At 45.4% G+C, this 13895-nt stretch overlaps 1 protein-coding gene across 2 annotated transcripts in view; it reads right to left on the bottom strand.

Moving 5' to 3' along the window:
- Positions 1 to 13895, bottom strand: part of cdh8 (cadherin 8) — a 141171-nt gene that overhangs the window by 85234 nt on the left and 42042 nt on the right. For both annotated transcript variants that reach the window (XM_058089680.1, XM_058089681.1), the window contains exon 3: positions 1821 to 2115. In XM_058089680.1, coding sequence (XP_057945663.1) covers positions 1821 to 2115 — 295 coding nt within the window. The remainder of the gene's footprint in view (positions 1 to 1820; positions 2116 to 13895) is intronic.

Below are 13895 nucleotides of genomic sequence, written 5' to 3'. Positions count from 1 at the left end.
GCTCAAGGAGGAACGGGGACGCTCGGCAGCGACAGCGTCCCCGCTCGACTCGGCCCAGTGTCAAAGCTGCATAACGACGCTGTGATCTCCTTCTGAAGGAGATCTCCCGCCGCTTGGGGGTCTGTGCAGAGGCAGCGTGACACACTGGCGGCCTGGGCCTTCGCCAGCCTCATGCATGCATTAGAATTGTGTGATCATGCCACTGCGCCCTCACTTTCAATGCATGACTGGGAATGAGGAGATGAATGCATGAATACATTAGCATTGAGAGAGATGAGGACCGCGTGGGCCTGAAGGATGTTAGCTTGTGGCCGTTAGCGTCAGTCGGCGCTGTTAGCACAAGTGACACAAGCGTGCCGTGCACTCTTCAGCTCTTCATACCGACATTTTCTAGGCTACGTTCGCATGTATACATGACCGCAGAGAAAAAAGAAAGCGAGCCACGGTTTAGCCCGAGAGGTGTGAACTTCCCTTTTTTTGTTGTTTGGGATTTTGGTTGGAACCGGTTCCAGTCAGTCTCAGTTTGGACAGCTAGTCGCTCCTCCGGCTATCTAGAAACTGGGTGGCTATGTGTGCATCTCTGAATATGTTTTTCTCTATGTGAAAGATAAACACATTGACATAACAGTGGAAAATATTCCATTCCTAACATTCATTCATTCATTCATTTTCTACCGCTTTTCCTCACGAGGGTCGCGGGGGGTGCTGGAGCCTATCCCAGCTGTCTTCGGGCGTAAGGCGGGGTACACCCTGGACTGGTGGCCAGCCAATCACAGGGCACATATAGACAAACAACCATTCACACTCACATTCATACCTATGGACAATTTGGAGTCGCCAATTAACCTAGCATGTTTTTGGAATGTGGGAGGAAACCGGAGTACCCGGAGAAAACCCACGCATGCACGGGCAGAACATGCAAACTCCACACAGAGATGCCCAAGGGTGGGAATTGAACCCTGGTCTCCTAGCCATTCCTAACAATGAAAATAAAAAAAAGAAATAACTACTACAACTAATAACTCTTATAATAATAATAATAATAATAATAATAATAATAATAATTACCCGGACCCGGATAAGCGGAGGAAAATGGATGGATGGATAATAATAATAATAATATCGGCCTTGATCATTACTTCCCATCTTTGCCCTTACAGTTTTGTACACAGAACTTAGCCCCGCCTCCTCTGCGGAAGCGGGCCAATCATAGTATTCCGTTAAACAAATCCTTCTCTCGCCTCATCCTCATAAATCCTTATAAAATATCTAATTAGCGGGGTCGGCGGCAGCGCATCACATGACTGAGTACACGACAATGCAATCATAATTGGTCACATTTGACCTTTCAACTCTCGTTTTGCTTCATTTGCTGCCAAAGTGCTGTTTTTAATATCAAGTATAAAATAGAAATATAAATGTTGCTTCTTAAGGCCCTTCAACGTTAGCTAACATTTGATGTGTATCGTTTTTGTGAGCTCATAAAGTCTTTTTTAACGACTATCTTATGATTATTAGCTTTCATAACCAATCCTGAGTGAATTCATGCGTCTTAAAAAGATCAGTGGTTGCAATGAATTGATTTCACTCAAATTAAAAAGCCTCTTAAAGCATCTCTTGGTATCTATTAGTTCACAAGCCCTCCATGTTGTTTCCACCAAAACAACATGGAGGCAATGTTCTTTTCATTTGATTGGTTTGTCTTCATTTAATAATCACCCGCTCCAGTTCTGGCGTCCAAATAACGGCACTCGTGCCCCGGTGCTTTTCTATTCATTATTTCGATGGGGGTCATCCGCAGCGGTGCGTTTGTGACTCACCGACTGCCGACATCTCGGCCACAGACGCTCGGTAAGGGCCTTCGATGAACTGCGGCGGATTGTCGTTGATGTCCTGGACTTTGATGATGAACTCGGACGGCGGCTCCAGCGGCTCGTCGGTGTCGGCATTAATGACCTGCGCCGTGAGCGTGTACTCGGCCTTCTCCTCGCGGTCCAGCCTCTTCATGGCGTGGATGTCGCCCGTTAGCTCATTGATGGCGAAGATGGTGCCCGCCCCCTCGCCAGCCAGCACGTACTTGATGCTCTTGCCGCCTACGTCCAAGTCCGTGTGCAGCTGGAAGGGAGAGAAAATGTTAGGAGGCGTGAAGTGGAAACTTGGAATAAAGGCAGGTTGATGTGTTCGGCTCGGGTCGGAGGAGACATCGGAAGCGCCGTGAGTTTTCCCAGTGGGACGCTGGCATCTCCGGGGAGTTGACAAAATGTCTGACCCGGCCCGCGTCTCTGATGTACCGGCATACACTGAAAACTGTCTTTCATGTTTTTGAAAAGGTTGGTTTCATTTCGAATGACAAAAATGTGTTCATTGCTTTTATCGGTATTCCTTGGGCAAGGCATTTCACCGACACTTCACTGACCGAGATTCTCACATACAACCCAAATCTAGTTTTCTTTGACAGAACACGTTCAATGTTTGAAAACATGGACGATTGGCAGGACGCTCCCCGGGCCTCCCTGGGGAGGTGTTCAGGGCACGTCCAGGCCATGATGCTTCCCAAATGGCCTGGGAACGCTTCAGGATGCCCCAAGAGGAGCTGGAAAAAGAAGCAGACGAGAGGGAAGTCTTGTCTTCTCTGCTTAGGATAAGTGGAAGAAGATTGGGTATATTTTGCAAATAATAAGAATCCTCAATTACATTTGTCTAAGGGCCAGAATTTTCCTCGGCAAACACCGTGAGGGGCAGATGGTATCATTAAAAAAATAATAATTAATCCAGCAGATCCAGCTGAATAGCAAGAGTCAGATCTAGGCCATTAACACCTCTGCCCTAGCAGTAATCAGACCACAGCGAGAGATCCAAACCACCGCTATCAAGACAGAAAAGGGTCCTTGCAATGCATGGAGGGTTCCACCTTTGGTCCAGCACTCGACGAAAAGCATGCGGACTGATGACTGGTGAGCGTGAGGCGCTATCCAGAAGGAAACCACAGATCTCCGAGAGAACACCAAGAAAAAGGCTCCCAAGGATTACTCAAGTCATAGAAGTACTGATAAGGGCGAGGCTGTCGTGAAGACAAGCCCCTGCATGGCATGCACCACTGACACATTGGCAGACATTGGGAAAACGTACCACAGGCTGGACTGAAAGCCAGCACAGAGGCGCTAATCATAGCGACACAACAACGGTCCTTAAAAAAAGACAAAGGTCCAGGGGTCTACCATCAGATGGGACAGCGCCCAACATCACAGCAGGACAGAAGATGCTAGCGCTGGGTTGGCGAAAACTCAGTTGTTGGAAATTCTTACAAAAAACCTTGTGTAGTTCAGTAAAGACCCTAAATTACCTTTGGATTTACTACGTTATCTTCATTCAAGCTGCTGATAGATTATTGTTCTTGACAAAAAATGCAAAACTCAAACTCACTTCTACACAAGCGTCACTTTCACTTTTTAGAAGGTGCTGCAACATACAGATCATACAGTGTACTTTCATTCTGGACTCGTCCTCAATCTTCGTGTCCATGTTACACATGTTACAATCGTTGTTTGGCTACACTGTAGCCAAACAACGATTTCTAAACCTGTGAAACGATGTGATGGCTGACTCTTCGATAGCAGCGCAGTCCCACCAACCGGAAGGAAGACTAAAGAGTTGCAGCAGCCTTTACTGGTAAGGTCGTTGAAGAATTGCCTTTCATATTTCCAAAAAGTTCTTTGAAATTGTTTGATTTTTAGACAACGTACTTTACAATGATATTTTTACAAAATACCAAGGAATCATGTACACGTACGTAGTTGTCTTTGTTTTTCAAAGCAACTGATGTTCGGTTCTTTACAAAAATACTTCACATTCGGTTCAGTGAAGACAAGTTTTTACGAAAACATTGGGCTAGCTTCACCTAAGGCTCGTTGAGACCCACAATTGTCCTCGATCTGTACGAAAACCACACATTTTCATCTTCTTTTTTGTGTTTACAAAAAACTTCAAAGTTGGGTTCCCTGAAGACTCCACAGTCAATGTCCGTGAATGTTTAGAGAAACACAAACCATATGTTGGTTGAAGACTAAAGTCTTCAATGTTTACAAAAAGCTAGGTTCAGTAAAGACAGATATGATAACAATTCAAAAACCGTTGCAAAAAACCGAGGGTGGTTTTTAGTCCCGGTTCGCCTCTCCGCTTAGCACAATCTCAAAGTTAACTTGAGTGCACAAGTTTAGCGCAACGAGTGCAGCAGAGACACTAAGAGGTGTCTCAAGGCAGCCCGGCCTGCTAAATGAGGTCCCCCGGGGACGATAAGTAGCACTGGAACTAACGCAGGACCCTCGTTACACATCACAAGAGCAACATACAAACGTGCACTGTGGGCCTTTATTGCTCCCCACAGTCTCAAAGTCCTGGACGGTGCACGAATGCATGAAAGATTCAAGAGGCGGCACACAATGACTCCCGCTGACAAATAACCGGGCCCAAATGTGAGCGCACCACGCTGCCTGCTCCTCATTATTCTGTCCTAATTATACCCTCATCGGTGCGCTAAAGCCGCATTACCGGGCCGAGCGCTCCAGTCCGGATCACGCGAGCCAGAGCTGAGTAGAACTAATGAGACTGACGCTGCTTTGGATGGATGAACGGGCGGGAAGAAGAACGCTTGCCGGCTTAAGAAAAGGTAAATGAGAAGGGAAGGATGGAAAATGGGATGTAGGGAAGTTTGACTGCGACTCTCCTCTCTCTTAATCCTCTTGATGCCAAAAAGGTGGCTGGCGTTCAAAGAGGAGAGAGACGCCACAGAGAACAGTTTCACATGCGGCAATATTCAGTCGTATGCTCGACCTGCCTTTAAAGCCACACGGGGGACCAGCGCTTAGCACAAGGGAGGATCTGGGGTGGTTAGAACCAGGAAGGATCTGGGGTGGAATGTGCGTTTGCCCCCACCCCCAAAAAACCAACCCTAAAGACTAAGATTAAAAAACTCTTTTAATGTTTACCAAACTTCTACCTTAATTGCCTTTCCAGTCTAATGGCTTCTCTTAGTAGGCCTTCTTAATACACTCCAGCACAATCAGAGTTGCGCAACAAGCACATATGACTAATTAAGGAATACTGGATTAGGCAGACACACAATACATGCTTTGTGCTCACTCACACAGGCTTAACTTTCACTTTCATTCTCTAAAGGGACGCAACCACTGCTGTGTATATACGTATAGTTTGATTCTGGATACATAGCACAATCTCTGGAGGAGGCAGACACGCAAAAGATGCATTGTTCTCACTCTCACACAAGCTTAACTTTCCCCTCACATACACATAACTTTCACTTTCTAGAACGGGCGCAGCAACTGCTATACATACTTTCTTTCTGGATGCATAGCACCATCTCTGCATGAGGTGGACACACTATAGCCGCATTGTTCTCACTCTCTCACACAAGCTTAACTTTCACTCTTTCATGAACGTAACTTTCTTTATCTAAAGGGGCGCAGCAGCTACTATATATATATTAATTCTGGATACATAGCACAATCTCTGGAGGGGGTAGACACACTATAGCCGCATTGTTCTCACTCTCTCGCACAAGCTTAACTTTCACTCTCTCATGAACGTAACTTTCTTTATCTAAAAAGGTGCAGCAGCTACTATATTTATATATATATTAATTCTGGATACATAGCACAATCTCTGGAGGAGGTAGACACGCTATATCCGCATTGTTCTCCCTCTCTCGCACAAGCTTAACTTTCACTCTCTCATAAACGTAACTTTCTTTATCTAAAAAGGTGCAGCAGCTACTATACTTATATATATATATATTAATTCTGGATACATAGCACAATCTCTGGAGGGGGTAGACACGCTATATCCGCATTGTTCTCACTCTCTCGCACAAGCTTAACTTTCACTCTCTCACATAAACGTAATGTTCTTTATCTAAAGGGGTGCAGCAACTACTGTATATATATATATATATTAATTCTGGATACATAGCACAATCTCTGGAAGAGAAATGTGCCCTGCGGCCAACTACAGGATCTCAGAGATCTACAGTAGCTTCATCATTAGTCCATCATTTCAGTCTCTGTTTCTGATACCATTTAGTTACGTAACATTTTAATGGGTTTTTACTTCTGTTTCTTAACTAAATGTTTGTTTTGTGTTTTCCTATGTTATACATATTTTTTGAACTGTGGTTGTTGTCAAAGGGCTTTATAAATAAAGTTGTGATGGCGCAGTGTTTTTTGCCGTCTGAGGTGGATTATAAAATCAACATTACGGTGTAAAGAGCACACGCTCAGAGGCATGCATCAAAAATATCTCTATTCAGCAGCTTTAATTTCATTTCCTGCCAGTGTTTGGACATGCCCCCCACTCGCCCCGCCGCTCCTCCCCGGGGGAGCGTGGCCAGGGTGCAGAACGGCGAGCTAAAGCTCATGTCGCTAAAAAATAAAAAGGGTGACCTCCAACAACAGCTCCTCGCCGCATATGCGTGACGTTTGCTCCCAGGCCATGTTTGCAGACACCGACAAAGCGAGTCCCATTGTCACACCTTGCACTTTTCTGATGGCGCCAACGTTGCACGTGAACGATGCGGCTCATTAACAAAAACCGCCTGGCGACATGCTGCATGCTGAGAAAGCCCTAAAATGAGCTGAAATTAATGACAGTCTGTCATTGTCTTTGTTTTTTACTTTATAAGTGATTTTTTTTTTTTTTTTTTTTTTAGCGTTGGCAAGCAAACAGCTGGCGCCTACGAAGTCCCCTCACATGGGGGGGCTGACTACTGCTAAGCACACATGTTGTTTTAGTCGTGCCTCTGGCACTCATACAGCTCTGTCAGTGGTGGACGCTCTTGTTGTGTTTAGTTTAACTCGCCCAAAAGACGCTAAATCAACATATGGACATTTTACTGCATCAAGAAATTGAACGGCTGCAGTAGAAACGGCGTACAATCTGCATTTGAATCCACACGAGGGTGCTTCATGACTTCATGCTGAAAGAAGAAGAAGCTGAAGAAGAAACAGCTCTCATCTGTAAACTGTAAAACTAAAAAGAGTTTCCACTGAAATCTCAGTTCAGATGGATTTTGGGGGCTTTTTTCTGCAGGGTTACCCTTTTTACACTCGATTGATACGTGTATGTGTGCGAGACACAACTTACACTTTGCCAATTCATCCTTAAATCTGAGACTGTTTCAAGACTGTTTAAAACTGTATTTTTGTCTTCATAACAGCGGGGGCTAACTTACTTTTACGCTTGCGTGACCGCTAGGAATGTTAAAATATGAGATGTGAGATTTGTCCACTGCAATAAAAAAAAAAACATGGGTCAAAGATCCTCGAAATGACAGGAGTGGTCTGCTGTATTGAAGGACACACTGCAAAAACATTTGTCAACATGAGCCAAAGATCCTGTATTTGATGCTGATGTTTTTAAGAACCGACCACCTAAAATAGATCATAGGTCATAGATCATCTATAGAACCGGAGTGCTCTGCAGTTTCTAAGAACCCACCACCAATGAAAAAATAAAATACTTGTCAAAGATCCTTTATATGACAGGAGCATTCTCCTGGAACACTACTGTTTTAAAACATCCAAAAAAACAAAAAAAAAAAACAATGCTGGTCAAAGATCCTCTATATAAAATGTCAGCCACTTTTTGTCCTGGGCATGGGCGGGTGTGGGGGGGGGGGTGGCTTAGATGTGATTAAGGCTCACAGGCCTGCGTGGATGACATAATGGTATCATCATGATATCATCATGGTATCATCATGGTATTATCAAGGTATCGTCAAGGTATCATCATTGTATCACAAAGTCATCATCATGGTATCATCATGTATCATCATGGTATCATCATGGTATCATCATGGTATCATCACATATCAAGGTATCGTCAAGGTATCATCATTGTATCACAAAGTCATCATCATGGTATCATCATGTATCATCATGGTATCATCATGTATCATCATGGTATCATCATGGTATCATCATGGTATCATCACATATCATCTTGGTATCATCATGCTATCATCATGGTATCATCGAGGTCTTCTTATCCTGTCAGGAGAACGAGGAGGAGGGCATGAGCTTCCGCAGCAATCACTTGAACGATCGCCATGTCTTAATGAGGACAACTAAAACGCTGGCGCCCAGACCCCAGACGCCCAGACCCCGGGTTCCTCACGCGAGCACGCTGGGAACTAATGATTGTGTTCCACGTCAGTCGCAACGCTAGCGAGGACAAGTGCTCCTCCCTTGTATGTAGCGGAGGGACAAGCTAGCGTGAGAGGAGGAATGGGAGGGCGGAGGCGCTGTCACATGTCATGCAGGATGTCAACCACAGAAGACGTCCTAACCCCGTCTGGGTGGGCTCGTGTGTCTGATGCTTCAATCGCTAACGTTTTAGCATCGCAAAGTCGCACTGTCTCATATCGATGCTTTCTATCTGGGTTGGGAAATCTACCACATCCGTCTTCACAAAGACTTTTCCAAACAAGGCAGTGTCCACAATACCAATAAATATCAACCGTACTAAAACGTCCCCTCAAGTCATCATCTTACATGCAGATGGCCTCAAAACAAATTGGCCTAACAAGGGATGGTCCCCTCAAGGAAATGTCCTCAAATGTCCTCAAATGTCCAAACAAAGAAAAAGTACATGCCACCTGGTTTTCACAAGGACATTTCCTCACGAGGTCTCTCAGTGTCCTCGCAAGGAAAATCCCTTATGCACAAAGTCCTGACGAGGACGTAGGTCAAAATATCCCCTAAAGCAAATGTCCCAACATAAGGAAATGTCCTCAATAAAAAATGTCCTAACAATTGAACACCTCACCAAGGAAAAATGTCCTCAATGTGATCCCAAATAAGGACATACCCTATAGAAAATGTCCCAGGACGGCAACGTCCCCTACAGTAGATGTCCACAAAGAGTGACATGTCCAAACAAGTGAAAATAAAATGTCCTCATAATAATCCTAATAAGGACATATGTCCTCCATGTCCACATACACGGTGGATGATATTAATAAGGACATATGCCGCCTAATGTAAATTTCCATAGACAAAAAAATGTGAGAAACAGGGACTTAGCATATGTGGCCAATGTCTTTTACTAACGTCTAGCCAACAACTAAAATGTCCTCAGAAGCGTCTCCTGGCTTCCGAGAGGATATAAATATATGATATGATATATTATATATATAAAAAATAAATGTGTGCTCTGTGCAGTTTTCCTGCTCATCTGTCCCAATTAAAAAGATGTCAAAGCGAGGCAGGACGGCGTCCTAATCGCCGCTTAACACTCAACGGCGGCGTCGACTGTGTGATGTCTCGCTAAATGTCAGCTCGGTGCCGCCACTCTCATGTGACGGGCATAAAAGGAGGTCACATGATCAGACTGTGGATACTCGGAGGGTAAATGTCATGCTCCGCATTTAGTATGCAGCACTTGTTGTCATGTCAAACGTATGGAAAGCCGACGGCGATGCGCCGTGTTTACATCCTGGGTGTAGCACACGCCATCGGCCAGACGTCGACCTCTTCTGGTTACAGTAGCCCCGTCGTTAGAACGGAACCAAAACGAAAAAGAACCTCAACAAGGGTTGAGCAGCGGCGCGTGATTCATTGGTGTAAAAGCGGTAAAATTAGAGCCACCATTCCTCTCCATCTGCGGCCCCCCAGGCCCCCGCAGCCTAAATAGTTCTCCTCAAACATCCCTGGAAATTAATCCCAGCTTTTCCTCCCATTTGTTGAATTTGGACTCTGTTAATTACAGCGACATGAATGATCTCTCCTTCTAAATATTGCAATAACATTTTGAATCCGCGCAGCAGCAGATGGTGCAATGCATGATATATGATACACTTTGCTATTCTTGGGAATGCCCCCCCACTCCCCCCCCAAACCCGGCCCAATCCCAGTCGGTCTCACGCAATGTAGCATTTTTAATCATATTATCCCTGCTGGTATCATGTAGTAGTAGTAGGCAAAATATAGTACACGGGATACGGTGGGGGTGTCAACAACATCTGCGGGGCTCTCAGCCCTTTAGAGCCCCCGCTACCGAAGCCTGGGTGTCACCTATGTCACTGGAATGCTTGGATTGGACTGATACAGCATACAATATAATATACAGCATAATTAATATTATATTGTAAATCAGGTTAGCTTGCATTAGCCACATGGAGCTAACTGAAGAAACAGAGGTGCTCCTCAGCATTGAGAGGAGCCAGGCGAGGTGGCTCCGGCATCTGGTTAGGATGCCCTCGGGAATATGATCGGTTGGTGGCCTCAGGGAAAACCCCAGGGACACTGGATCTGGGTACGCTCCAGGATCCGCTGGGAGGAGCTGGACAAAGCAACCGGGGAAAGGAAGCCTGGTATTCCTGTTTTGGACTCCTGCCGCCACAACCTGACCTCCAAGAAGATGGTTGCATGGTTGAATGGTTAGATGGTTGGTTGGTTGGTTGGTTGGTTGGTTGGTTGGTTGGTTGGTTGGTTGAATGGTTAGATGGTTGGATGGTTGATTGGATGGTTGGATGGTTGAATGGTTGAATGGTTGGATGGTTGGATGGTTGGATGGTTGAATGCTTGGATGGTTGGATGGTTGGTTGGATGGTTGGTTGGATGGTTGGTTGGTTGAATGGTTGGATGGTTGGTTGGTTGGTTGGTTGGTTGGTTGAATGGTTGGATGGTTAGATGGTTGGTTGGTTGGTTGGTTGGATGGTTAGATGGTTGGTTGGTTGAATGGTAGAATGGTTAGATGGTTGGATGGTTGGATGGTTGGTTGGATGGTTGGTTGGTTGGTTGGTTGGTTGGTTGAATGGTTGGATGGTTGGTTGGTTGGATGGTTAGATGGTTAGTTGGTTGGATGGTTGGATGGTTGGATGGACAAGGCATTGTGGTTAGCATGTTGGCCACCCGGTCAGGAGATCAGGAAGATCTGGGTTCTGTTTAGGCATCTCTGTCCGCAGTTTGCATGTTGTCTTCATGTGTGCTTTTTGGGACCTCTGGCTTCCTCACAGAGTCCAAACTATGCTTGTTAGGTTCATTTGTGACTGTAGATCGGCCGTTGGTATGAATGTGAGTGACTGGTAAACACTGTGATGTTACATTTACAGAATAACTCCATCCATCCATCCATTTTCCTCCGCTTATCCGGGTCCGGGTCGCGGGGGCAGCAGTCTTAGTAGGGAAGCCCAGACTTCCCGATCCCCGGCCACCTCCTCCAGCTCCACCGGGAGGACACCAAGGTGTTCCCAGGCCAGCTGTGAGACATAGTCCCTCCAGCGTGTCCTAGGTCTGCCCCGGGGCCTTTTCCCGGCTGGGCATGCCCGGAACACCTCACCAGGGAGGCGTCCGGGAGGCATCCGGACTAGATGCCCGAGCCACCTCAACTGACTCCTCTCGATGTGAAGGAGAAGCGGCTCTACACTGAGCCCCTCCCAGATGGCTGAGCTCCTCACCTTACAGAATAACTCATATCGTATCAATTCATGATCCATGATATTAGTTATCATGGATCATAAATTGGGTTAGCTCGGACAAATTAGCCACACCTTGGTACCAAGTACTTTGAATGTTTGACTGAGGATGGTGTTTCCCTTTGTTTTGGAGCATTTATGGGAAAAACCTTATAATGTGTGAGGATTATCGGATAGCAAAAATAATAATAATCATGACTTAATAATAGGAGTCAGTGTGGCCGAATCGGTGCCAAAGATAAACAAATGTTGGTCAACATTCACGCAATTAGCCTTAAAACAAGAAGATCAAAACAGTCAAATAAGCAAAACGAAGAAGTGCCTCAAGGGTTCAACCGCCTGAATCAGTGTCATTAACTTTATTTTTTACTCGCCCGATAGCCAATTTGCACACGTCAACTATACCCTCACACAAAGCCGCTGAAGTCTGTGAACGTATTTGCTTCCAACAATAATCAATATGGCCGTTCGGAGGCATCACACGGTATTCACGGAGGCCAAAGAGAGAAGCAGCTCTTATTAGGACCGTGGACGCTCTTCCATTATGGAGACAATGGCAAGGAGATGGTGTCACGACCCGCCAAGCATGTACGAGGGGGGGGGGACATATAATTGAAAGTGAAGTACAGTAATTACAATCAGCAAAGAGACCCCCATAAGCGCCGCCTAATTCTGCTTTCACGGGCAAGACAATGATGCAGTCAAGACTGCTGGGAAGCCAGAAATATCCACGTAGGCCAACAAGATGGAAAGCACAGATTAAATATAATCTACATGTGGTCTTTGGGTCTCGGTGTAAATCGAAGACTCTACCAATGAACTCCGAAGTCACTCAGAGAACACCTGAAAAAGGAAGTCTGAATATTGAGAGCATTGCATCGGAGCAGATCCTTTGACATGTTCAAAGATCCCATCCTTATCCTTCTTGATGGTCCACTTCCGGCTGCCAATGTTGATTTCTTTATTGTCTCATTTCCCTTTTTCTGGGCTTGGGACCGGCACTGGAGCCGTACAGTGTCTGGGTGTTGGGGCCCTGGCAAGGAATGAAACCGCCTCCGTCATCAGAATGTACCACGACACCACAAGGGCATGGAGTATTAGGAATCATCGGCGGTATGACTCATACTCACGCGGTTGACATTTAACGGGATTGCACAATGGCATGTCGGACAGCTGCGTCAGTGATGGAAGGCCGGAACCCGAGTGTGGGACCGCTTGTTGAGGGGGGGCGTCAAAGTCTCAAACATCAATTACCGAAGCCAGCGACTCCATCTGGGCTGAGAACTCCCGGAGTCTGACGTGTCACGGGACCCATCTGCGCCTGGCCAAAAAACCCAACAAGCTCTGTTTGGCTTTGATTTGATTAGCATGACGCAAAGTGTCGCGCACGCTTCATTAAGCGCTTCCGGCGCAGCTTCTCTCGCCATGCGGCGATTGAAAGCTGCAGGTAGCGAGGCTGCCGAGGCCGCCGAGGCTGAAGGATGACGGCAACAAAAGTGTGTTTACCGCACAGCGTGGCGCGGCCGCCCCTGCAGACGACTCATTTACACTTCGTCAGCCATCTTCGCAGATCGTGTTGGCATCCGCGCGTCCTCCCCTTGTTCCGCAAAGACCGATGTTCTTATATCTAACTTTATTTGCTGCCCACATGCTGAGCAATGAGTGGATTTTTGCTCTCGCTCTTTTTTTTTTCTCCGACAGTTAAACAGCAACACTTTCCAGAATGAATCATAAAACGCTTTTCTTTTAAAAACAGCTTGAACTTTTCATGATTTGCCAAGTGTTCCGTGCTGGTAGAGCTCTTGTAATAAGCGATGACAATCTCTCTGGTTTTAAAAATTCACATTGAGGAGGCTGACTGGTGCTCTAAATGTTTTGGCTTCCTGCAGTCGGAGGTTAGCTTTGATTTGCAGCCAGCGAGCTCGGGACCTCGAAGGAGAAGGAAGTTAGGATGGTAGGATAGTAGGATCCTACCATCCTAACCTAGCGGTTAGCATGTGCGGCGTCATTACTGTTTATGCATTATTAAGGAGTTCAGTGTATAACATGTGATCGGGACATTTATTTACTTCTCGGGTCTGGACTGACTTCACACAATGTACACACCAGTCAAAAGTTTTGAGACACTCAACATGATATTTTATGAGAAATTGTCTCTAAACTTTTGACTGATTTGAACCAACCAAAGCTTTAGATCCAATGAAAAATGCAAAATAACAAATTCTGCCTTTTCAATAATAATACAGTAAATCACCACACATTTGTAATTTAGCATTCATTAGCCCTCAAGTTGTATTATTATTTATGTATTTGTTATTTATTTATATTTAGTGTTCATACTAATGATAATGATGGTTGTTATTATCATTTGTTTTATGTACTTTCATGTTGTTTATTGTTATTGTTT

The sequence above is a fragment of the Doryrhamphus excisus genome, chromosome 12, assembly GCF_030265055.1.
Source record: "Doryrhamphus excisus isolate RoL2022-K1 chromosome 12, RoL_Dexc_1.0, whole genome shotgun sequence".
In the NCBI taxonomy this organism is placed as follows: Eukaryota; Metazoa; Chordata; class Actinopteri; order Syngnathiformes; family Syngnathidae; genus Doryrhamphus; species Doryrhamphus excisus.
This window is presented reverse-complemented; position numbering and strand designations above follow the sequence as displayed.